The sequence below is a fragment of the Brachionichthys hirsutus genome, chromosome 17 (genome assembly GCF_040956055.1).
Source record: "Brachionichthys hirsutus isolate HB-005 chromosome 17, CSIRO-AGI_Bhir_v1, whole genome shotgun sequence".
Classification (NCBI taxonomy): domain Eukaryota; kingdom Metazoa; phylum Chordata; class Actinopteri; order Lophiiformes; family Brachionichthyidae; genus Brachionichthys; species Brachionichthys hirsutus.
The window spans coordinates 4,771,127-4,787,933 of NC_090913.1; the positions used below are offsets into that span (position 1 = coordinate 4,771,127).

General features: G+C 45.7%; 3 protein-coding genes across 3 annotated transcripts; 1 reads left to right on the plus strand and 2 right to left on the minus strand.

Annotated features, from left to right (window-relative positions):
* Positions 1 to 1,565: 1,565 nt before the first annotated feature.
* Positions 1,566 to 4,875, minus strand: dnajb1b (DnaJ heat shock protein family (Hsp40) member B1b). The gene is made up of 3 exons (XM_068750600.1): positions 4,630 to 4,875; positions 2,764 to 3,380; positions 1,566 to 2,627 (listed from the first exon to the last, which is right to left on the minus strand). Exons 1-3 carry the CDS (start codon positions 4,838 to 4,840, stop codon positions 2,394 to 2,396), a joined length of 1,062 nt encoding a protein of 353 aa, XP_068606701.1. The 5' UTR covers positions 4,841 to 4,875; the 3' UTR covers positions 1,566 to 2,393.
* Positions 4,876 to 7,995: 3,120 nt separating this feature from the next.
* On the plus strand, positions 7,996 to 13,912 carry tecrb (trans-2,3-enoyl-CoA reductase b). The gene is made up of 11 exons (XM_068750601.1): positions 7,996 to 8,224; positions 10,288 to 10,339; positions 10,433 to 10,477; positions 10,563 to 10,666; positions 10,911 to 11,026; positions 11,183 to 11,288; positions 11,799 to 11,871; positions 11,984 to 12,027; positions 12,228 to 12,285; positions 12,979 to 13,067; positions 13,279 to 13,912. The coding sequence occupies exons 1-11, from the start codon at positions 8,039 to 8,041 to the stop codon at positions 13,450 to 13,452; spliced, it is 1,047 nt and encodes a 348-aa protein (XP_068606702.1). The 5' UTR covers positions 7,996 to 8,038; the 3' UTR covers positions 13,453 to 13,912.
* Positions 13,913 to 15,347: 1,435 nt separating this feature from the next.
* Positions 15,348 to 16,699, minus strand: ndufb7 (NADH:ubiquinone oxidoreductase subunit B7). The gene is made up of 3 exons (XM_068751302.1): positions 16,452 to 16,699; positions 15,695 to 15,863; positions 15,348 to 15,502 (listed from the first exon to the last, which is right to left on the minus strand). Exons 1-3 carry the CDS (start codon positions 16,561 to 16,563, stop codon positions 15,415 to 15,417), a joined length of 369 nt encoding a protein of 122 aa, XP_068607403.1. The 5' UTR covers positions 16,564 to 16,699; the 3' UTR covers positions 15,348 to 15,414.
* Positions 16,700 to 16,807: the final 108 nt, after the last annotated feature.

A 16,807-nucleotide genomic window follows, 5' to 3' on the forward strand; every position in this document is an offset into this window, starting at 1 on the left:
AAATGTAATACAAGAGGAAGTTGATTTGCTGTGGCGACCACTCACTGGACAAGATGAAAGTACAGTAGTAGTAGTACATATTATGTAACATGGAGAGTGAACAGCATTATTTAATTGTCTTGGGAAAGTGAAGTTATGCTTTTGGCGTGTCCTTTAAGGCAAAACGAAAGGGAAGTAGAACAAGAGAAAGAGCCTGCAGGTGTATTTCTGATCCTGTTGAAGAGCAAATGATCGCCCACGTGCTTGTATGAGTGATGCAAGGCAAAATAGGGAAATGCTAGACATTAGGAATTTCCCTGTGCTCTCAGCGCGGATGCTTGACGTAATAGAAATAAATAGAAATCTTTTATTGTCATTGTACGTTGTCCAACGATATTAAAATGGCATGTAGCCAGCCTCACCTGTGGGGTTTTTCCCCTTTATAGATGAAGTATCCTTCCACAACAAGTCCGAACATGATCAGTCACATCAGTAGGAGAACAAACCTCCTGCTTGGTTTCACCCACATTGGTTTCCTCCCATTAGGCACAGAAACTTACTGTATTTGTAATAACTTACTACACGTGGGCATCTACCCACACTGCCCTCTGCCATTCCACCAGGTCCCACTCCACCTGAGATGATGGGGATGTTTTGGAAATGAGAATTATATTAACTTTGGACAATGGGTCTGATACCCAACCACATTTAAACACATACCATTTTTAATTTAAAGTAATTTCCTATTAATTCTCATTACCGAAACATTTGTGACAATTTATAATTGTGTTTATTTAATTACTTTTGTAAAAGATAACATACACATTTTGTATGTATCGGCCACTAAATAACTAGTGTTGTATAACTTGTCTGTATATTTTAAAACAAAATATGATAATATAATTATTACTTAATTTGTAAAACAAGACCAGGTTGCGGTAATGGGAAGGCCATGTCGGTAATGAGGATCAATGTTTCGGAAATGAGAATTATATTAACTTTGGACAATGAGTCTGATACCCAACCACATTTGACACATTTAAACACATACCATTTTTAATTTAATGTAATTTCCTATTAATTCTCATTACCGAACCATTTGTGACGATTTACAATTGTGTTTATTTAATTACTTTTGTAAAAGATAACATACACATTTTGTATGTATCGGTCACTAAATAACTGGTGTTGTATAGCTTGTCTGTATATTTTAAAACAATATATAATATAATTAGGCCCGAGCGCCTATCCTAGGCGTAAGGGGCTATTGCTTTTGCAACGCAGAAGATGACCTACAAACACGAGTTGACGAGCTGCGCCCAGACACACACGACACTCAACAGCACACACACACACAGACACACACAAACACGAGTTGACAAGCGCAAATTTTGAACCAAGTCAGAACCGGCGAAAAATTAATTATTTTATGTGTTTCAAAATTGGGCATGAAAAAGTGGCGCGCTAGCGCCACCTACAAAAATCACAATGTAGGCGAGGGCCTACAGCGCCGCTTGCGGCTTTAATTCTCCTTCCTTTTCCACCCATTTCGCAATGTGATACAAAAAGAAAACACTTTGACAGAGTTGTTACCACAGAAGTGTACATTTATTTTATATATTCTGCAAATAGTCTTATTGAACAACGCAAACATCAAACAATCGGTAATATAGTCTAATTCATGCAATCAGCTTTTTCCCAGCGTGCTTCTTACATTGTTTGACAGTGTCAAGGTGCTGATAGCAGCGGCGTAGGAGCCCATCCTGATTTCTGGTGGAAATATCTCTCTCCTAAACATGGTTAAAAAGAAGAAGCTTTCATTGATTACCCCGCCCCAGCATGGGGGGGTAATTTGCATCACGCCACAGGTGAGTGACCGCTCCAGGCATGGTAAATAAGGTGCGTGTAGTTGAGTCCTGCATGCGATACAAGACGTTTGTGTGTAGTTGATCCCAGCGATGATTTCAGATCAGAATATCTCAGGGAAAGTTGTGTTAGCGAGCGACGCCTCGTGGACAACATTCCGAGACCATTCCTCTGGCTGCTACCTTCAAGGCTCCGCTAACTAATAGAGCATGAGACCCCCCCCCCCCCCCCACACACACACACACATATATCAAATGTCTACAAAAGATATTCATAGTGTCTTTCAATATAAACATTAAAAACATTTGACTAAAAATATAATATAATCTGGTAAATAACTTTTCATAATTCTCAAAGTTATGACCGTTTTTCTGCATCCAGATTGGTTCAGGGTGCATAGGGGGGGGGGGGGGGGGGGGGGCATTTATAGAGAAGTAGCCCCAGATGACTGTCAGGGAGAAAAGGGTTAACAATATCACATGTCGAGTGACGAAAAGCAAGAGGCAGTTTGCCGCTTTCATGGTGGTTTCAAAGTCAGTTCGTCTCGTCTAAAACTGGGGGAGGACCCGAGCAAGAGTCTCCCGGTCACTCCGGCTGAGCCTTTCTGGGAACTTGACCTCGTACTCCACGATCAGGTCCCCTCGGCGATCGGGTCGCCTGGGATGCGGCAAGCCTTCACCACTGATGCGCCGCCTCATCCCCGGCTGGACAATATCCGTTGTTGACACGGTCACCGGTTTGCCTTCCAGGGTCGGTGCAGAGGTGGTGCAACCACACAGTGCCTGGAATGGACAGCATGATGTATATTTTATCCTTTTTAAATCAACACAATGTATTGAGACTAACAAGAATGATATCCTTTTGATTACAAACTTTTAGCATGTGTTTGACTAAAACACGTGAACAATCTTAACTTACATCTTTAAGTAAAATCCTCGCAGAGTAAATGATGTCAGCGCCGTCCCGTACGAATACCGGATGCGGCTTGTCCTTCAACACGAAGACGACATCCGCCGGAATGTTTGTGGGCGTCTCGTCTCCCTCTTTTGGAAATGTAATCTTTGTTCCCTCTTTCCACCCCTTCTTTATCTGCACCTCCAGGATTTTGTCCTCCCTTCGATTTGTTCGCCCGTCCGGGTTCAGCCTTTTGCGTGAGATCTTCATTCTCTTTGTGCAACCGAGCAGAATTTCTTCCAAGGTCACCTGGAGGTCGTGAACCACAGGCGGGTCCTGCTGCTTCTTTACAACGCTACTGTGGCTACCAATTCCACCCATGCCAGAGCTGAATGACTGCGGGAAACCGCCCATTCCGCCGCCTCCCATCCCAAAGCGAGAAAAAGGGTCATCGGTGTCCATATTGTCATCCATCCCTCCATTACGGCCCCCAAAGAACTGTCCGAAAGGGTTGTGTCCACCAAAGAACTCCTCAAAGATGACATGAGGGTCACCCTGGAAAGTGTAGTGAAAGGCTCCTGGACCCCCACCACCACCACCACCACCACCACCACCACCTGAGGGGCTTCCGCCTTTCAGACCTGAGCAAGACAGAGCAAAAAGAGCCGATACATTTATTGGAACGTTACATTCTTAAATCCTACAACTCATTGCGGTGTTTGTAGGCGTGGCGGTTCAACCCGCAATCCGACGGAGATGCGCGTGTGTGCGCTCGGTCATGAATCCTGACCTGAATCACCCATTTATTCCTGAACTGCACCCCTTCAATGACTCAGTTCAACCACCGTGGACTTTGATTGTTCTGTACCCCATCCTAGGGAGAGGGATTTCCCATCTGTGGCTCTGAGGTTCCTTAATTTCCTTCATAATTTCATGCTTCATCTCCATAGTTATGCGTTTGTTTCATCCTCATATTTTTTGGGCACCATATTGGTGAGGTGGCAACTGAGTTCAAGGGTGCCCACATTTATGAAAAGCCTATTTTTATCACCTGATTTAATTTCATACAATTTAATGTTGATAAACTGAAGCATCCCAGTACGCAGCTTTCATTAGAAAATGAATGGCACGTCAGGCTGAGTTCACATGGACGAAATTTAATCAATCCGATCAGAGTTCGGATTAAAATTATGTTCGGATGCAGTGTGTTCACGGACCCTAAAAATATTGATCCGATTAGGATTTGTTCAATGCATCACACTTTCGATCGGAATAAATTATTTTGACCTGCACAATTCTTTACAAAATATACCGGAAATAGTAGAAGAAGAAGCTGTAGCGACTTCCGTTGTAAATAAAACATCGCTCCGCCCCTTTCCGCTTGAAACGTCAGCGTTATTTGTTTCAAAGTCAAGTCTTTCAACTATTTTTAAGATCCTTTAATATCTCCAGCAACGCGTTTGTCTCAGATATTGATCAGTTCTGTCTTTCGCTCGCATCTTCCGGAAATACCAGAAGCGCGCATCGCTGACGTCACAGACATGCGCCGTAACCACAAACACGCGAAACCTCCGAATAAGTGTTTTCACGCGCGTTGATCGGGTTATCAATCGGCATAAACCACCCCTCCCTACAGGAAGCATTTTTATTCCGATTAAATGTGTTAAATTTATTATGCGACCCGAGCTTTTTCACGCAACAGTATATTGTGTGTGATATGCACACGCACACGGGGTATCGATATTGATTATAGGTCATCTACTGATCACTAATGTTAACGATCCCTAACAAGGTTTCGGTCGTTTGTTTCCTGCTCTGACAGGAGTGCGAGTATCTGAACTCTCTAGCAGTCAGACTTTTGGCTGACATTTTCTTTACTAAATTGAATACCTTCTTCCCCGTAACGATCGTAGATGTCCTTTTTTTGCGGGTCACTCAGAACGTCGTAAGCCTCCGCGACTTCTTTGAATTTCTCCTCGGCTCCGGCCGCCTTGTTTTTGTCGGGGTGGTAGCGCAGCGCCTGCTTCCGATAAGCTTTCTTGACGTCGTCCTCCGACGCGCCTCTCTTAATGCCCAACACGTCGTAGTAGTCTTTGCCCATGTTTCACCATTAAGCGGCCCGTGTAGGGAAGAGTCGCGGCTATATATATAGTCCTCTGTCTTACACCCGACGCCACGCCTCGGCGGAGGCGGTCACGCAGCGTGAGCGTGGAGAAACTTCCAGACAGCTCCACACACTGCCCAGCCGTTTCCCAAACGGTGATTGGATAAAAACGCGTGACGTAACGCGACGCCGGATTTACGCACCACGGATTATCGGTCGTTGTGGGCTCCTGCAGCCGTTCAACACACAGCCACTCCAACACTTAGTAATGGTGGCAAGGTGCGCGACAGACAGAATATTTATGAATATTCACGGGAATATCCATAATAACATGCATTCGACTGAAGGTGGATTTGCTTTGGCGACCTCTGACGGGAAAACCCGAAAGATGAAGAAGAAGAATAAAATATAAAATTCTCTTTTTGTCTGACAAGCGCGATTATCTTCTCATGGAGCGCTCGAGGTCCATTCTAACTTTCTAAGTGGTCGATTAGCTGCACGCTCTCTGACGTAACACCGACCCCTTCCCATACTGAAACCTAATTGGCTGACGCGCTGAATAACACGAACCGTGATTGGTTTAAATTAAATTTAGGGGGCGTGTGTACCGTGACCTCACAGCCTTGGCTCTCGTTGATTGGCGGCGGTACTGTCACTCACCTTTGGACGGAAGAGACGGATACTCGCTGCAGAAATGAAGCACTACGAGGTGAGTAGATGGAGTCCAGTGCAGTGATTGTCCCCTCTGTGGAGCCACGATTGAGTTATTCAGAGGTTATTGTTTACTGTGAATTGCAAATAAAAAGCTGTGCGAGAAAAATGTATTTTAAACTTTGAACCCTTAGCGGTGAGGATTTCATTACGCTGAACCTTAACCTGCTGTACGGTATTATGACCCGCATTTCTGGCCTCTCCTGTAAGAACACTAAACTGTGTCGGGTACATTTAATACAGGCTGCATCGTCTATTAATATGAACCACTGTACTGCAGTGCAGGACGCTGTATCGCTGCCGTCTCTTTTGAATGACTTATGGCTCTTGTTATCTTCCTATTTCCCAATAATGCTGGTGAAATGTTCTTTTTGAACCTTCTTCCTTTAACCAGGACAGGTAGATGTGATTTTTGTTTTTGTGTGAAAAATGAAATATTTTTTTTCCATGTAACACCAAAACAAGAAACACCGTCTCAGAAGCATCCAGGTTTGGTTCTTCGCTTTATCGCTTCTATTTTCTTTCCCTCCCGTTGCACTTCAGATGGAAGAGATGGGCATAGTTTAATAAGCACGCAAAGCAATCGGACAGGATTTGAAACGGTTTGACGAAAACAGACCCAACATGGTCCTCGACTTTTTGCTTGACAGATGTGGATTTTTTTTCCTGACCTGTGAGGGATAAAACGATATAAAAACATGGGTTGATTACAAACATAACCAAAGATGGACATGGACCTAAACATAAACGTGGCAAAATGTCTTCTAGGTCTGATCTAGAATGAGGTCAGGAATATATATATATGAGTTTTAACATTGAAAAAAACATTTATGGATTCAATAATCAGTTAAAAATACACACAAACTCTGAGTCACTGTTACTTTTCATGGATGGTGTATAAAGATGTCAAGAACAATTTAGAACCTTTTGATGATGATCCAGATCGCCGTGTGGACGGTGTAAATCTAGGAATGGAATGAGCTGCATGGAGGAGGTCTGTGCTCCGAGTGCTCTTCATGCTAGTATTTAAGTTTATAATCTTAAAACAATTTGCATAGAATGTTATTTTTATCAGAAATAATGCACCAAATTTAATTGAAACCCGACGTGTTATTAAATCAGTCAGTCAATTGTATTTACACCAGATAGCACCAGAGATCTGCAGCATTATTATTATTATTATTTATTAGTTTGTTTCAAGCAGAATAAAAATTAAAAAACAAAACAATTATACCTTTTTGCATACAAGAAACCATATATCGAATAAATAAACAAAAACCCAACAAATATGTTCAAAAAAACAAACACCAAAGTTCATGTACACAAAAATAGCAAATAATACATTATATAGTGCATTTCCAAAGTAACTTGTAGCATTGTGCACAAAAACTGCTCCGGAATGACGGGACTTTTCCAGGCTGTCTGTTAATCTGTCCCAAGCAGGTTTTAAAGTACTGCGTCTTACCTTTTTGGATATGAGGGACAGGCTGAGTTTACATTTTTTGAAGTTTGTTTCTCCCTGCCTTTCTAGGACAGACTGTCACTGCCAAACCGAGGCTTTATATAGATGGGGAGGGGGAGGGACCGTGGTGGTTGGTTATCTCAAGCATGGCTATATACCCGGCTTCATTTAAGCCTACATCTTTATGTGGATTTGTTTAATTAGGAGTAACTAACTAGGCGGTCATCAGGGACCTTTACTCTTCTCATAAATCTGATCTTTCTGTGACACCGTTGGAATCGAGGGTAACATTTTTCACACGCGTCACCTTGATGTTGTGCACGGCTGGATTCAGGTCCATGAAATGAATACGGGATGTCGCTCTTGACTGTGTTTTTCATTGAATACGGAGAAATACGTATTTCCTCAGCTGTTAGTGGACAGAGAGCGGAGGGTTGGTCACCCCCACGGGGAATACCCCCCCCCCCCCCCAATGATTCCTCGGGGTTTGGACTATGACACTCCTTGTGCGAGGGATAGCGATCTGGATAGTGGGCTTGGTTGGGGGGGGGGGGGTGTCTGTAGGGAGCGGCTTGGTTACGCAGTAACAGTGGGGGTTTATATTTAGCTGCCGAAAGGGGGGGTGTGTGTTGCCTGTCACAATATTGCTTTTCCATCTTTCCACTTATCGAGGCATTGAGAGCCGTCGGGGGTCACGAAGTCTCCAAGTTTGGGGGGGGGGGGGGACTTGTATTTCAAAAGTCATTTGTAATACACAGGCAATCGACTGTCGTTTCAGGGGTCTGCTGCCAGTTTAAATTGGGCACTGGAAGGGAATAAGTGAACGAGTGGCAAAGGACGAGGGGGTGTGAAAATTAGAAGAGGGGGGGGGGGGGGGGGGTGCAGAAGAAACGGGGATTTATCTCCACAGAGAGCTGCGCCTCTCTGCTGTCATTTTTGCTCGGATCTTGGATAAGCAGTTGAGGAGGGGGGGGGGGGGGGGGAGAAGGGAATAAAGTGCGTGCAGGAGGAAGACCGTGGACATGGATACCCTAGCGCTCGAGGCCGCTGGGGGCAAAAAGCAGACCAACGGGGCAGCGGCCGCCCCGATGCTGGCTCCGGCCCCCGTGAAACGCAAAGCTGCTAAAAAAGCTAAAAAGGCTGTTGTTTTCTTCGAGGTGGAGATACTGGACGGCAAGACGAAGGACAAGCTGTGCTTCCTGGACAAGGTGAGGACCCGTCCCCGCGTGTGAAGCTTGTGTCGGGGATGAAGCATGATCTCTAATCTCAGCTCTGCAAAACAAAAAAAGCCGTTTTGAATTGAAGTTTTAAGTGTGTTTTACGTTGCCCTCTCGTGTTTGACTGTAAAATAACGATGTGAAGTCACGTTTCCTGAGCTGCTGCAGCTGCCGTCCAGCCAGGTGGCGTGCTACCGCTGGTTTAGGTGACTCCAACGCCGCGGCCCTCGTTAGACGTGGGACTCGGCGGCGCTTGGTTCAGTAATCGGGGGTCAGCGAGGCTTTTATGGGATGCACGCATAAAGGACGAGGGCAAAACGATCGAACGGTCCCAACTGATCATGCAGCAATCCAGCAGGAGTTTGAGCAACATGTGGATTAACGTAATGTCGGGTGGAATGAATGACGAGCCCCCCCCCCCCATGTACAGATACAAGTACGAGCAGTATGCTGAGGAAACACACCGCTCCAAAATTTAATCTGGCAATGTTTTGAAGCTCAAGTCAGGAAAATGGCTTTAGTTTCAACAACGACAGTAAAATATGACCAGAGGCAAACGACAGAAACACAAATTGTGTTTCACCTTCAGGATTAAAGGCTCCCACCCCCTTTGTCTCCATGAGATGTTTCTGACGGGTCCGTGCTTCCGAATCGCTGCATTAGGAGGGATTAGCGTATCGTTGCTGTGAGGCCTGTCGCATTAGAGTCGGGTCAGTTTAGTTTATTTGGTTTATTTAACGGGGGCCGCTAAATAATAGAAGCATTAAGCAAAGAAAAAATACTTTAGCTCTCAGAGCTACAGTATAATCTGCAGTCCCTGGGACGGAGAACAACAATGTACACCATAAACATGGAACAATGAGTAATACACACTGTTACACAAGTATTAATACATGCAGATAGTGCTAAAAACATTTCATTAAACAGCCAAGTTTACAGTGGCGTTATAATCCAGATTATAATTCAGACAGGATACAGATCTATCCTGGCTGGATTATAGCCTGCTAACAAATTGGCGGCTACGTAGCGGTAGCTTCCCGGTGACGTCGTCCCACTGAAAATGGCCTGGCGATACGAACAGAGGTTCAGAGGCAGACATTTATAGTCTCTTGTATGTGGGTCATTCACAAACTGCCGAGTTCTTCAACGGGACAATAAATATAAAATGGCGTCTGTTATTCACAGGATTAAGATATCCTCTTAAGTCCTAAGATATACTCTTAAATCCTAAAATAAAGTAGTACATTATTCCTACATAACTGTACTGGTCTGGTAACTTATTCATATTTTCTGTCTTGCACCCAAAATTGATGGGAATAAGATGGGAAACCGGCTGAAATATCAGCATTGACCTCTTGATTATCCGATCAGGGTTTTTTGATTCAGGGTCAGTCTAAAACACGGGTCTCGAACTCACGGCCCGCAGGACGATGTGAAAGTTTAACGTTAATGCGGCCTCTGCAAGGTTTATATGATTTTTATTCATTTTTTTCAATGAATGAATGAGTTTTGAGTTGATATTTAAAATAAGTTCTAGAAGGCATTTTTTTCAGAACAGTAGGACTCTCCTCACAGGTGTGTGACACACCTTAAATAGCTGTATTCCATGGCTTTTGTGTGTTACACGTAATGTACATTACTATTGCAGCAACACCTCATTAGCCACCCCCCCCCAGGTCATTTGAGTTTGGGACCCCTCGTCTCAAAGGTTTCGTTGGCCAGCTCTCTGGCCTGTAACTATTGGGGGCCCGGACTTCACTGCATGCGCTTCATGTTTCAGTTTTGTTGTCATTGCGTTTATATTTGGGTTGATTAGCCCGGTGTGTGTGTGTGTGTGTGTGTGTGTGTACCACTTCATGTGCCCAGCTAATCCCTTTTGAAACTTTAATGCCAACTGTCGAATGCCCCCACGTCCACGCTGTGTGTGTGTATGGGGGGAGGGGGGGCACACAGTCGGAGCTAAATTTAAAGCTAATCTGCATCATAGATGGGAAATGTGATCCGTCCCTGTCTCTGTCTGCCCTGCAACATACTGACTGCCGTATTATTCATAGGTGGAACCAAATGCCACTATTGGGGAGATTAAGTCCATGTTCCACAAGAGTCGTGAGTGCAAACGTTTCAAGACTTCCTGACTCTGACTTAAGATCAAACAAGCCTTTTAAGAAACGCTACACTAACATCTCGCGTCTCTTTCAGATCCTGAGTGGTACCCAGCCAGGCAGTCCATTCGGCTCGACCCCAGTAAGACAGCCGCGGTGCAATCTTATCAGTAAACCAAAGTGAGGGTGGTGCTTCTTACATCCAAGTATTTGTCCATTTGTCTCAGAGGGGAAGTCTCTGAAGGACGAGGACGTCCTGCAGCATCTCCCTGTGGGGACAACGGCAACGTTCTACTTCAGAGACCTGGGGGCCCAGATCAGCTGGGTCACGGTGAGCAGATCTATTCTAGGAGAAGGTCCGGCCATCCTGACGGATATCAGCCGACTCGCGGGATCAAATGCATTACAAACGATCCGCCGCTCACTCCCGGGTGAAAAAAAGAGTTAATAATTTACGTTTTCACGTTTGGGTCAACTGTTCCTTAAAGTTGTTGACAGGTAGAGGAGAGATGGAATAATCAAGATGCCATTCAAGATAAAGCTCTCGCTGTCCTCCTGTATTTATATTCCTCCAGGTTTTTCTGACCGAGTATGCGGGCCCCCTGATCATCTATCTGATGCTCTACTTCCGAGTTCCCTTCATCTACGCACCCAAATATGATTTCACCACCAGTAAACACTGGGTCGTTCAGTGAGTGCCTGACACAACGCCATCCTAGCTCCCGCTGATCTCATCACAGGAGGCAAATGTGTCTCCTATAAGTTGAACATTTTGCAACTTGAAAGGGCGGGGGGGGGGTGTATCAAATGAATGACATTATTAATACGTCTGTCTTTGCTTCGTCAGCCTCGCCTGTATGTGTCACTCGATTCACTACGTGAAGAGGCTGCTGGAGACGCTCTTCGTCCATCGCTTCTCTCACGGAACGATGCCGTTGCGCAACATATTTAAGGTGTGTGCGTGTGTCAAACTCGCTCGTCCGCGTCTCCCTGGCCCTCGCTTCGTGCGCTGGTCGTGTTGCAGCAGGAAGGGGGGGCGTCTCCGATTGTTGGAAGCACTAAGAGCTCCTTTCATTTGGGACTGAGGGGCCGAGCCCAACTCCTGAAAAAACAAGCCCCACACCGTAATCCCAACTCCACCGAGCTTTGCACTTGGCACAATGCAGTCAGACTATTATACCGTTCCCCTGGCAACCGCCAAACCCGGACTCATCCACCGGATTGCCAGAGAACACGTCTCCGCTGCGCTGGAGTGCGGCGGCGGCGGCCGACGCCTCACATTGTTTGGCTGCAGCCGCTCGCCGATGGAAACCCGATCCACGAGGCTCTCTACGCTCGCTTCTTGAGCTAACCTGAAGATGACCTTAAGCTTGGGCGTCTGTCGCCGTTGACTGGCACACCTGGAAGTGATTGGAACACCGCAAAGTGTCTCGTCCACATTCCTGTCATGTTCTCCCTTTCAGAACTGCACGTACTACTGGGGCTTTGCTGCATGGATGGCTTATTACATCAACCACCCGCTGTACACGCCACCAGGTGAGCGAGCGTGCACGCCCACACGTGCATTCGGGGGGGGGGGGGGGGGTCTCTCTTTGACCAACTGTAAGTTCTTTTCATCATTACTCACGTGAACTCTGGGCTTTTGCAGTTTACGGCGAGCAGCAAATCCGATTGGCCCTCATCGTATTCCTGGTAAGATTTTATTTTTGTAATTCATCATGCATTCCGTTCAGTGTGTCTGATCAAGAAAAGCTAACTGCACTTGCATCATTTCAATCCCCCCCCCCCCACTCGTCCTCTTTATCAGGACGTGAGGGCTTTGCTTTTTTTATGTGTTTGCACTACACAAAATGAAAACGTCGTCACTTGCGTGACTCTTTTCTCCTTCTTAGTTTTGTCAGATTGGCAACTTCTCCATTCACGTCGCTCTTCGGAACCTCCGCCCGCCAGGTGTGCACACCTTTACACGACACTCTCCCCCACATTACACTCTCACACACTCCCAACTGCCCGGTTCAGCTGCCATTTGAATATTTAAGAGGTTTTAAATCTGAAAATGGCATTTTGACAGTAAAAGAGAGAATGTTGGCTGGCGTGATGGAGTGAAGGAAGGACGGAAGGACGGAAGGAAGGAAGGAAGGAAGATGTGTTGTGTTCAGGAGGAAAAGGGAAGAAGGCTAGAAGGTGCTGAATGAAGCATTAAGTTCTACCATGGAACATTTCATGTCGACTGAGCGCACAGAAGTCGGGGAAGGAGTGGCCTGTTGGCCTAACGAATTAAAGAGGCGCCGCCTTGTGGCGAGGTTCCATATTACTGGATTCTTGTATTTGGGGCGACCCTTCTGGTAGAGCGGGTCGCCCAGTGATCAGTAGGTCGATGGTTCAAATGCCAGCTCTGACTGTCCACATGTTGAAGTGTCCTTGGGCAAGACACTGAACCCCAAATTGCTCCCAGTGGGTCTGGCAGCGCCGTGCAGGGCAGCTGTTGCCTGCTGGAGCGTGTGTGCGTGTGTGTGTGTGTGTGTGTGTGTGTGTGTGTGTGTGTGAGCGCGTGAATGGGTGGAACGTGAAGCGCTTTGAAGGTGCAGTCCATTTACCATTTAAGTTTTTCGAGGTTCCATTTGTTTTATCTCCTCCGCCCAGGTTCTAAGACGAGGAAGATTCCCTATCCGACCAAGAACCCCTTCACGTGGATCTTTTTGTTGGTTTCCTGTCCCAACTATACCTATGAGGTAACATTTTACACAAGCGACGACTGGAAAGCGTTTTCATTTTTTTACTTTATAAGAGTAAGTTTTTGGACTTGGATTAAAAGCAGTTATGTCCTCCCGGGCTGGAACTTTTAACCTCCTGGTACATTTGTCTGCGTGTCCTTGTCCTCGTGATTTACGCTGCTGCCTTGCTGTGGTTTTTAATTCTGTGACATCGCTCCTGTTGTTGCAGCTGGGCTCCTGGTTTGGTTTCACCCTGATGACCCAGTGTCTGCCGGTGGCCTTCTTCACATTGGTGGGTTTTATTCAGATGACTGTGTGGGCAAAAGGAAAGCATCGCAGCTACCTGAAGGAGTTCCGAGACTATCCTCCCCTCCGCTCACCTATCCTGCCTTTCATCCTGTAGAGGGGGCCCCTCCCTTGTTCGTTTAGCGCTCCCTGCTTGTAGGAGTCCATTAGGCCATCGCCCCGGGAGGCTTCCCCTCCAGTCGACACTGGAACTCGATGCACTGCAGGAATCTTCTCTTTCCTTCCTCCCTTAACCAAAGTCTCAGTTTACCCTCTTGTCTGCAGTCTCTTGAGTAAAAATAAGCACAGCACTTGCTTTAATATTTTTTAATGATCACTAAGACTATCTTTATTGGTTTGCTGACTTGCATAGATTTCAGTTCTCAGATGTCACCCTACCCAGTAAATATGGGATGGCGTAATACTGTTGTTAAAATGCTCTGATGCCGTTTTATTTTGGAGCTGAGGCTGAAACGGCATCCGGTGAGACTGCAAAACGTAATATCCATGAATCTAAATTTAAAGCGATGGCATTTAATTTTCATTTTTATTTCTGAAATGTATTAAAAAGGGAAACCAAAACGTTGTCGCCTGATTGTGTCTGTATCGTTAATGTGTGTAACAAGGCTTTGATGCATATTCGCACCCGACTTCACTATCGCCACTCCTGTAAATATTGGAGTCTACGTGAGTTATTGTGGAGTTTAAAATGACTTCATTCACCTTCTTGTCCACTCTTGCCTGTTACTGGGTCGCGGGCCAAGCTGGAGCCGATCCCTAGCAGTCAACGGGCGAGAGGAGGCGGGTACACCGTGGGCAAGCCGCCAGTTCATCGCAGGGCCACACACAGACGATCATTCACACCTATAAGCAATTCACTGCGACCAATTCAGCTCATTTGCATGTCTTTGGCGGCGGGAGGAACCCAGAGAGAACCCTCTCAGACGCGGGGAGAACACGCAGACTCCTCGCAGAAAGGCTACGTATCTGATTTTGGACCTGTGCCCTTGCTGTGAGGCAGCAGCACTTTCCACTGGACATTTAAATGGAGTGTAACACAACAATGTGACATTATCCTCACTGTAGGGGTGGAAGTATTTGATACTCCACTGATTTTGCAAGTTGTGGGAAAGCTTAAAGAATGGCGAGGTCTGCAGTTTTCGTTTAGGCCCATACATATTTGGACATTGACACAATTTTCATCATTCCCGCTCCGTGCATCACCACAATGGACTCGACATGAAACGATGAAGTTGTGCTTGACCTTTTTAATTTAAGGGCATTTACATCCAAATCAGTGGAACGGTGTGGGAACTGCAACATTTTATCGGTGCCTTCTGCTTTTTATAGGGACCAAAAGTTATTGGACAAAGTAACAATCATAAATCTAATTCTCAGTGTTTTACTTTGTTGTAAAAACCTTTGTGGTCCGAAGTCTTGAACCCATGGACATCACCAGACGCTGGGTTCTGCCCCCCCCCCCCCCCGGCGATGCTCTGCCAGGCCGATGCTGCAGCCGTCTTCAGTTCCTGCTTATTCTTTGGGCCGTTTCTCCTTCAGTTTTGACTTAAGCAAGTGAAATGCATGCTCAATCAGATTCTGGTCAGGCCATTGCAGAACGGTCCACTTTTGTGAAGCGCCGACCAATGAGTTTAGCAGCAATTGGCTGAATGTGAGCAGAAAATCACGTTTTATGAGTTCTAATAATTTGCATTTTACCACATTAAATAAGTATTTGGCAAGTTAAAATGCAAATTATTAAAACTGCAATGATTTAAAAAAGGTTTTTTTTTATATTGTCTCACATTTGAAATGTACCTACAATGGTAATTACGGACATCAGTCTTTCTGAAAACTCACAAAATTACTTCGCACTCCACAAGACATTACAAAAAAACAAAAAATAAATTTTGAGTTCAAAAGATATTCAAACCAATGTTAGTCAGCAGATAATGGATTTAAATACGCCGGTGAACGTTCTGGTACAGTTCAACATAAGACTAAGGGTTGCAGAGCTGAGTATATTTGTTTTATTGTGAACAGCAGACGTACATTCAGAAGTACTTTTAGGATGCACGCTTCAGGCAGCTTCAGCCGGCGCCTGGATTCTCTTCTTTCTTTTTTGGAGCCTCCTCTCTCGCTCATATTCCTTCATTCGCATCACGTAGCTGGAGACAGAACAACACGGCGGACATTGTTCATTTGAATTTCGATTACCGCACTTTGAACGCATTTACGTATATCAATTGTTCACCCAATCCGTGGTGCAGTACAGTCTGAAGTGACGTCTGAGAAAACCGTTTTCGCGCTCCACACTCAGCGAAAAGCCAAACGGCTCGGCTCCGACGGTCGACACTCACTCCTTATGCTCGCAGTAGTCCCAGCTGTGCCTCTCGGGCTTGCAGGCCAGGAAGTTGGGCCAGTTGTCCCTCTTACACTTCATGAATTTCAGGAGGTACTGGGCACAGTAGTCTCGCTGTTCCAAAGGCAGCCGAGCCAGGTGCATCTGCTCCTGAGTCGCTACCATCTCTGGCGAAGGAAAGCACGCGTTCAGGGTCATTTCAGAGGATCTGATGGTCGCTACAAATACCAGGAGTATTACGCGAGTCCTAAAAGTTGGTGGAAGACAGCATACTATGGAAGTGGTGGTCAAACACTGTACATTTCATAGTAGCTTTTGAAGCCGCTTGCTTATTCACACGAGTCGCTGCATGCACTGCGCTGCTCCGTTTGTGAAACAGGCATGCAGGTCTTGTGTGCTAGCTCGTTTGTTGCTTTATGCTCCGACAGGAGTAGAAATAATCTGGAGTCTCTCCAACAGAACCGAACTGAAGAAGAAGCCTCTTGGCTGAGAGGCGAAACGTCTTCAGCCAAACAGAAACGAGTCCAGAGGATTCTCTATTCGAACCCACCACCGGTGAACGGCATGTACTAAAACAAACATTCAGGGTTATTGACTATTGCTCGAGGTAGCATTGCTGCTGTTAGCGCAAAGCTAGCTGGACGAATTTACCGACAGAGGAAAGCTTCCGTTTCACAGAAACATCAGCTTTCACAACAAATGATGGAAACACATTCACACCAAAGTTTCCTTTTTCCGAAACGGTACCGACATACCTCTCTCTTTCCGTTCTCCGTAGCCAAACAGGGGGTCGAACTCTTGCTTCCTCGTCGGGTCCGGCTCGGTATCGGTCTCAGTGATATACCGTCGAACCAGATGAGCTCCCATCTCACTGACGGTGTTAATGTTCTGTTAACTAAATCTATTTCGTTGTTTTTTTTTTTTTTTACCAGGTCGGTGACCTCCACAATCTGCTTCTACTTCCGCCCCTCACCATCTGAGCGGTCCTTCAGGAAAACACTTCCCTTGCCTCAACTACCCGTGACATCAAGGTTCCGCTTGCAGGGAGCGGTGTTTCTAATTATTATAAATATGGGTACAATAAATGTACACATTAATTTCTAATTTCATT

Coding starts and splice junctions, on each gene's coding strand:
- dnajb1b (XM_068750600.1), bottom strand. CDS start 4,840: ATGGGCAAAGACTACTACGACGTGTTGGGCATTAAGAGAGGCGCGTCG. Junction 3,381..4,629: donor CGATCGTTACGGGGAAGAAG/GTATTCAATTTA, acceptor TGTCTTGCTCAG/GTCTGAAAGGCGGAAGCCCC. Junction 2,628..2,763: donor CGAGGATTTTACTTAAAGAT/GTAAGTTAAGAT, acceptor TGTCCATTCCAG/GCACTGTGTGGTTGCACCAC.
- tecrb (XM_068750601.1), top strand. CDS start 8,039: ATGGATACCCTAGCGCTCGAGGCCGCTGGGGGCAAAAAGCAGACCAAC. Junction 10,478..10,562: donor GTCCATTCGGCTCGACCCCA/GTAAGACAGCCG, acceptor CATTTGTCTCAG/AGGGGAAGTCTCTGAAGGAC. Junction 10,667..10,910: donor CCCAGATCAGCTGGGTCACG/GTGAGCAGATCT, acceptor ATATTCCTCCAG/GTTTTTCTGACCGAGTATGC.
- ndufb7 (XM_068751302.1), bottom strand. CDS start 16,563: ATGGGAGCTCATCTGGTTCGACGGTATATCACTGAGACCGATACCGAG. Junction 15,864..16,451: donor CGGAGAACGGAAAGAGAGAG/GTATGTCGGTAC, acceptor TTCCTTCGCCAG/AGATGGTAGCGACTCAGGAG. Junction 15,503..15,694: donor GACTACTGCGAGCATAAGGA/GTGAGTGTCGAC, acceptor TTCTGTCTCCAG/CTACGTGATGCGAATGAAGG.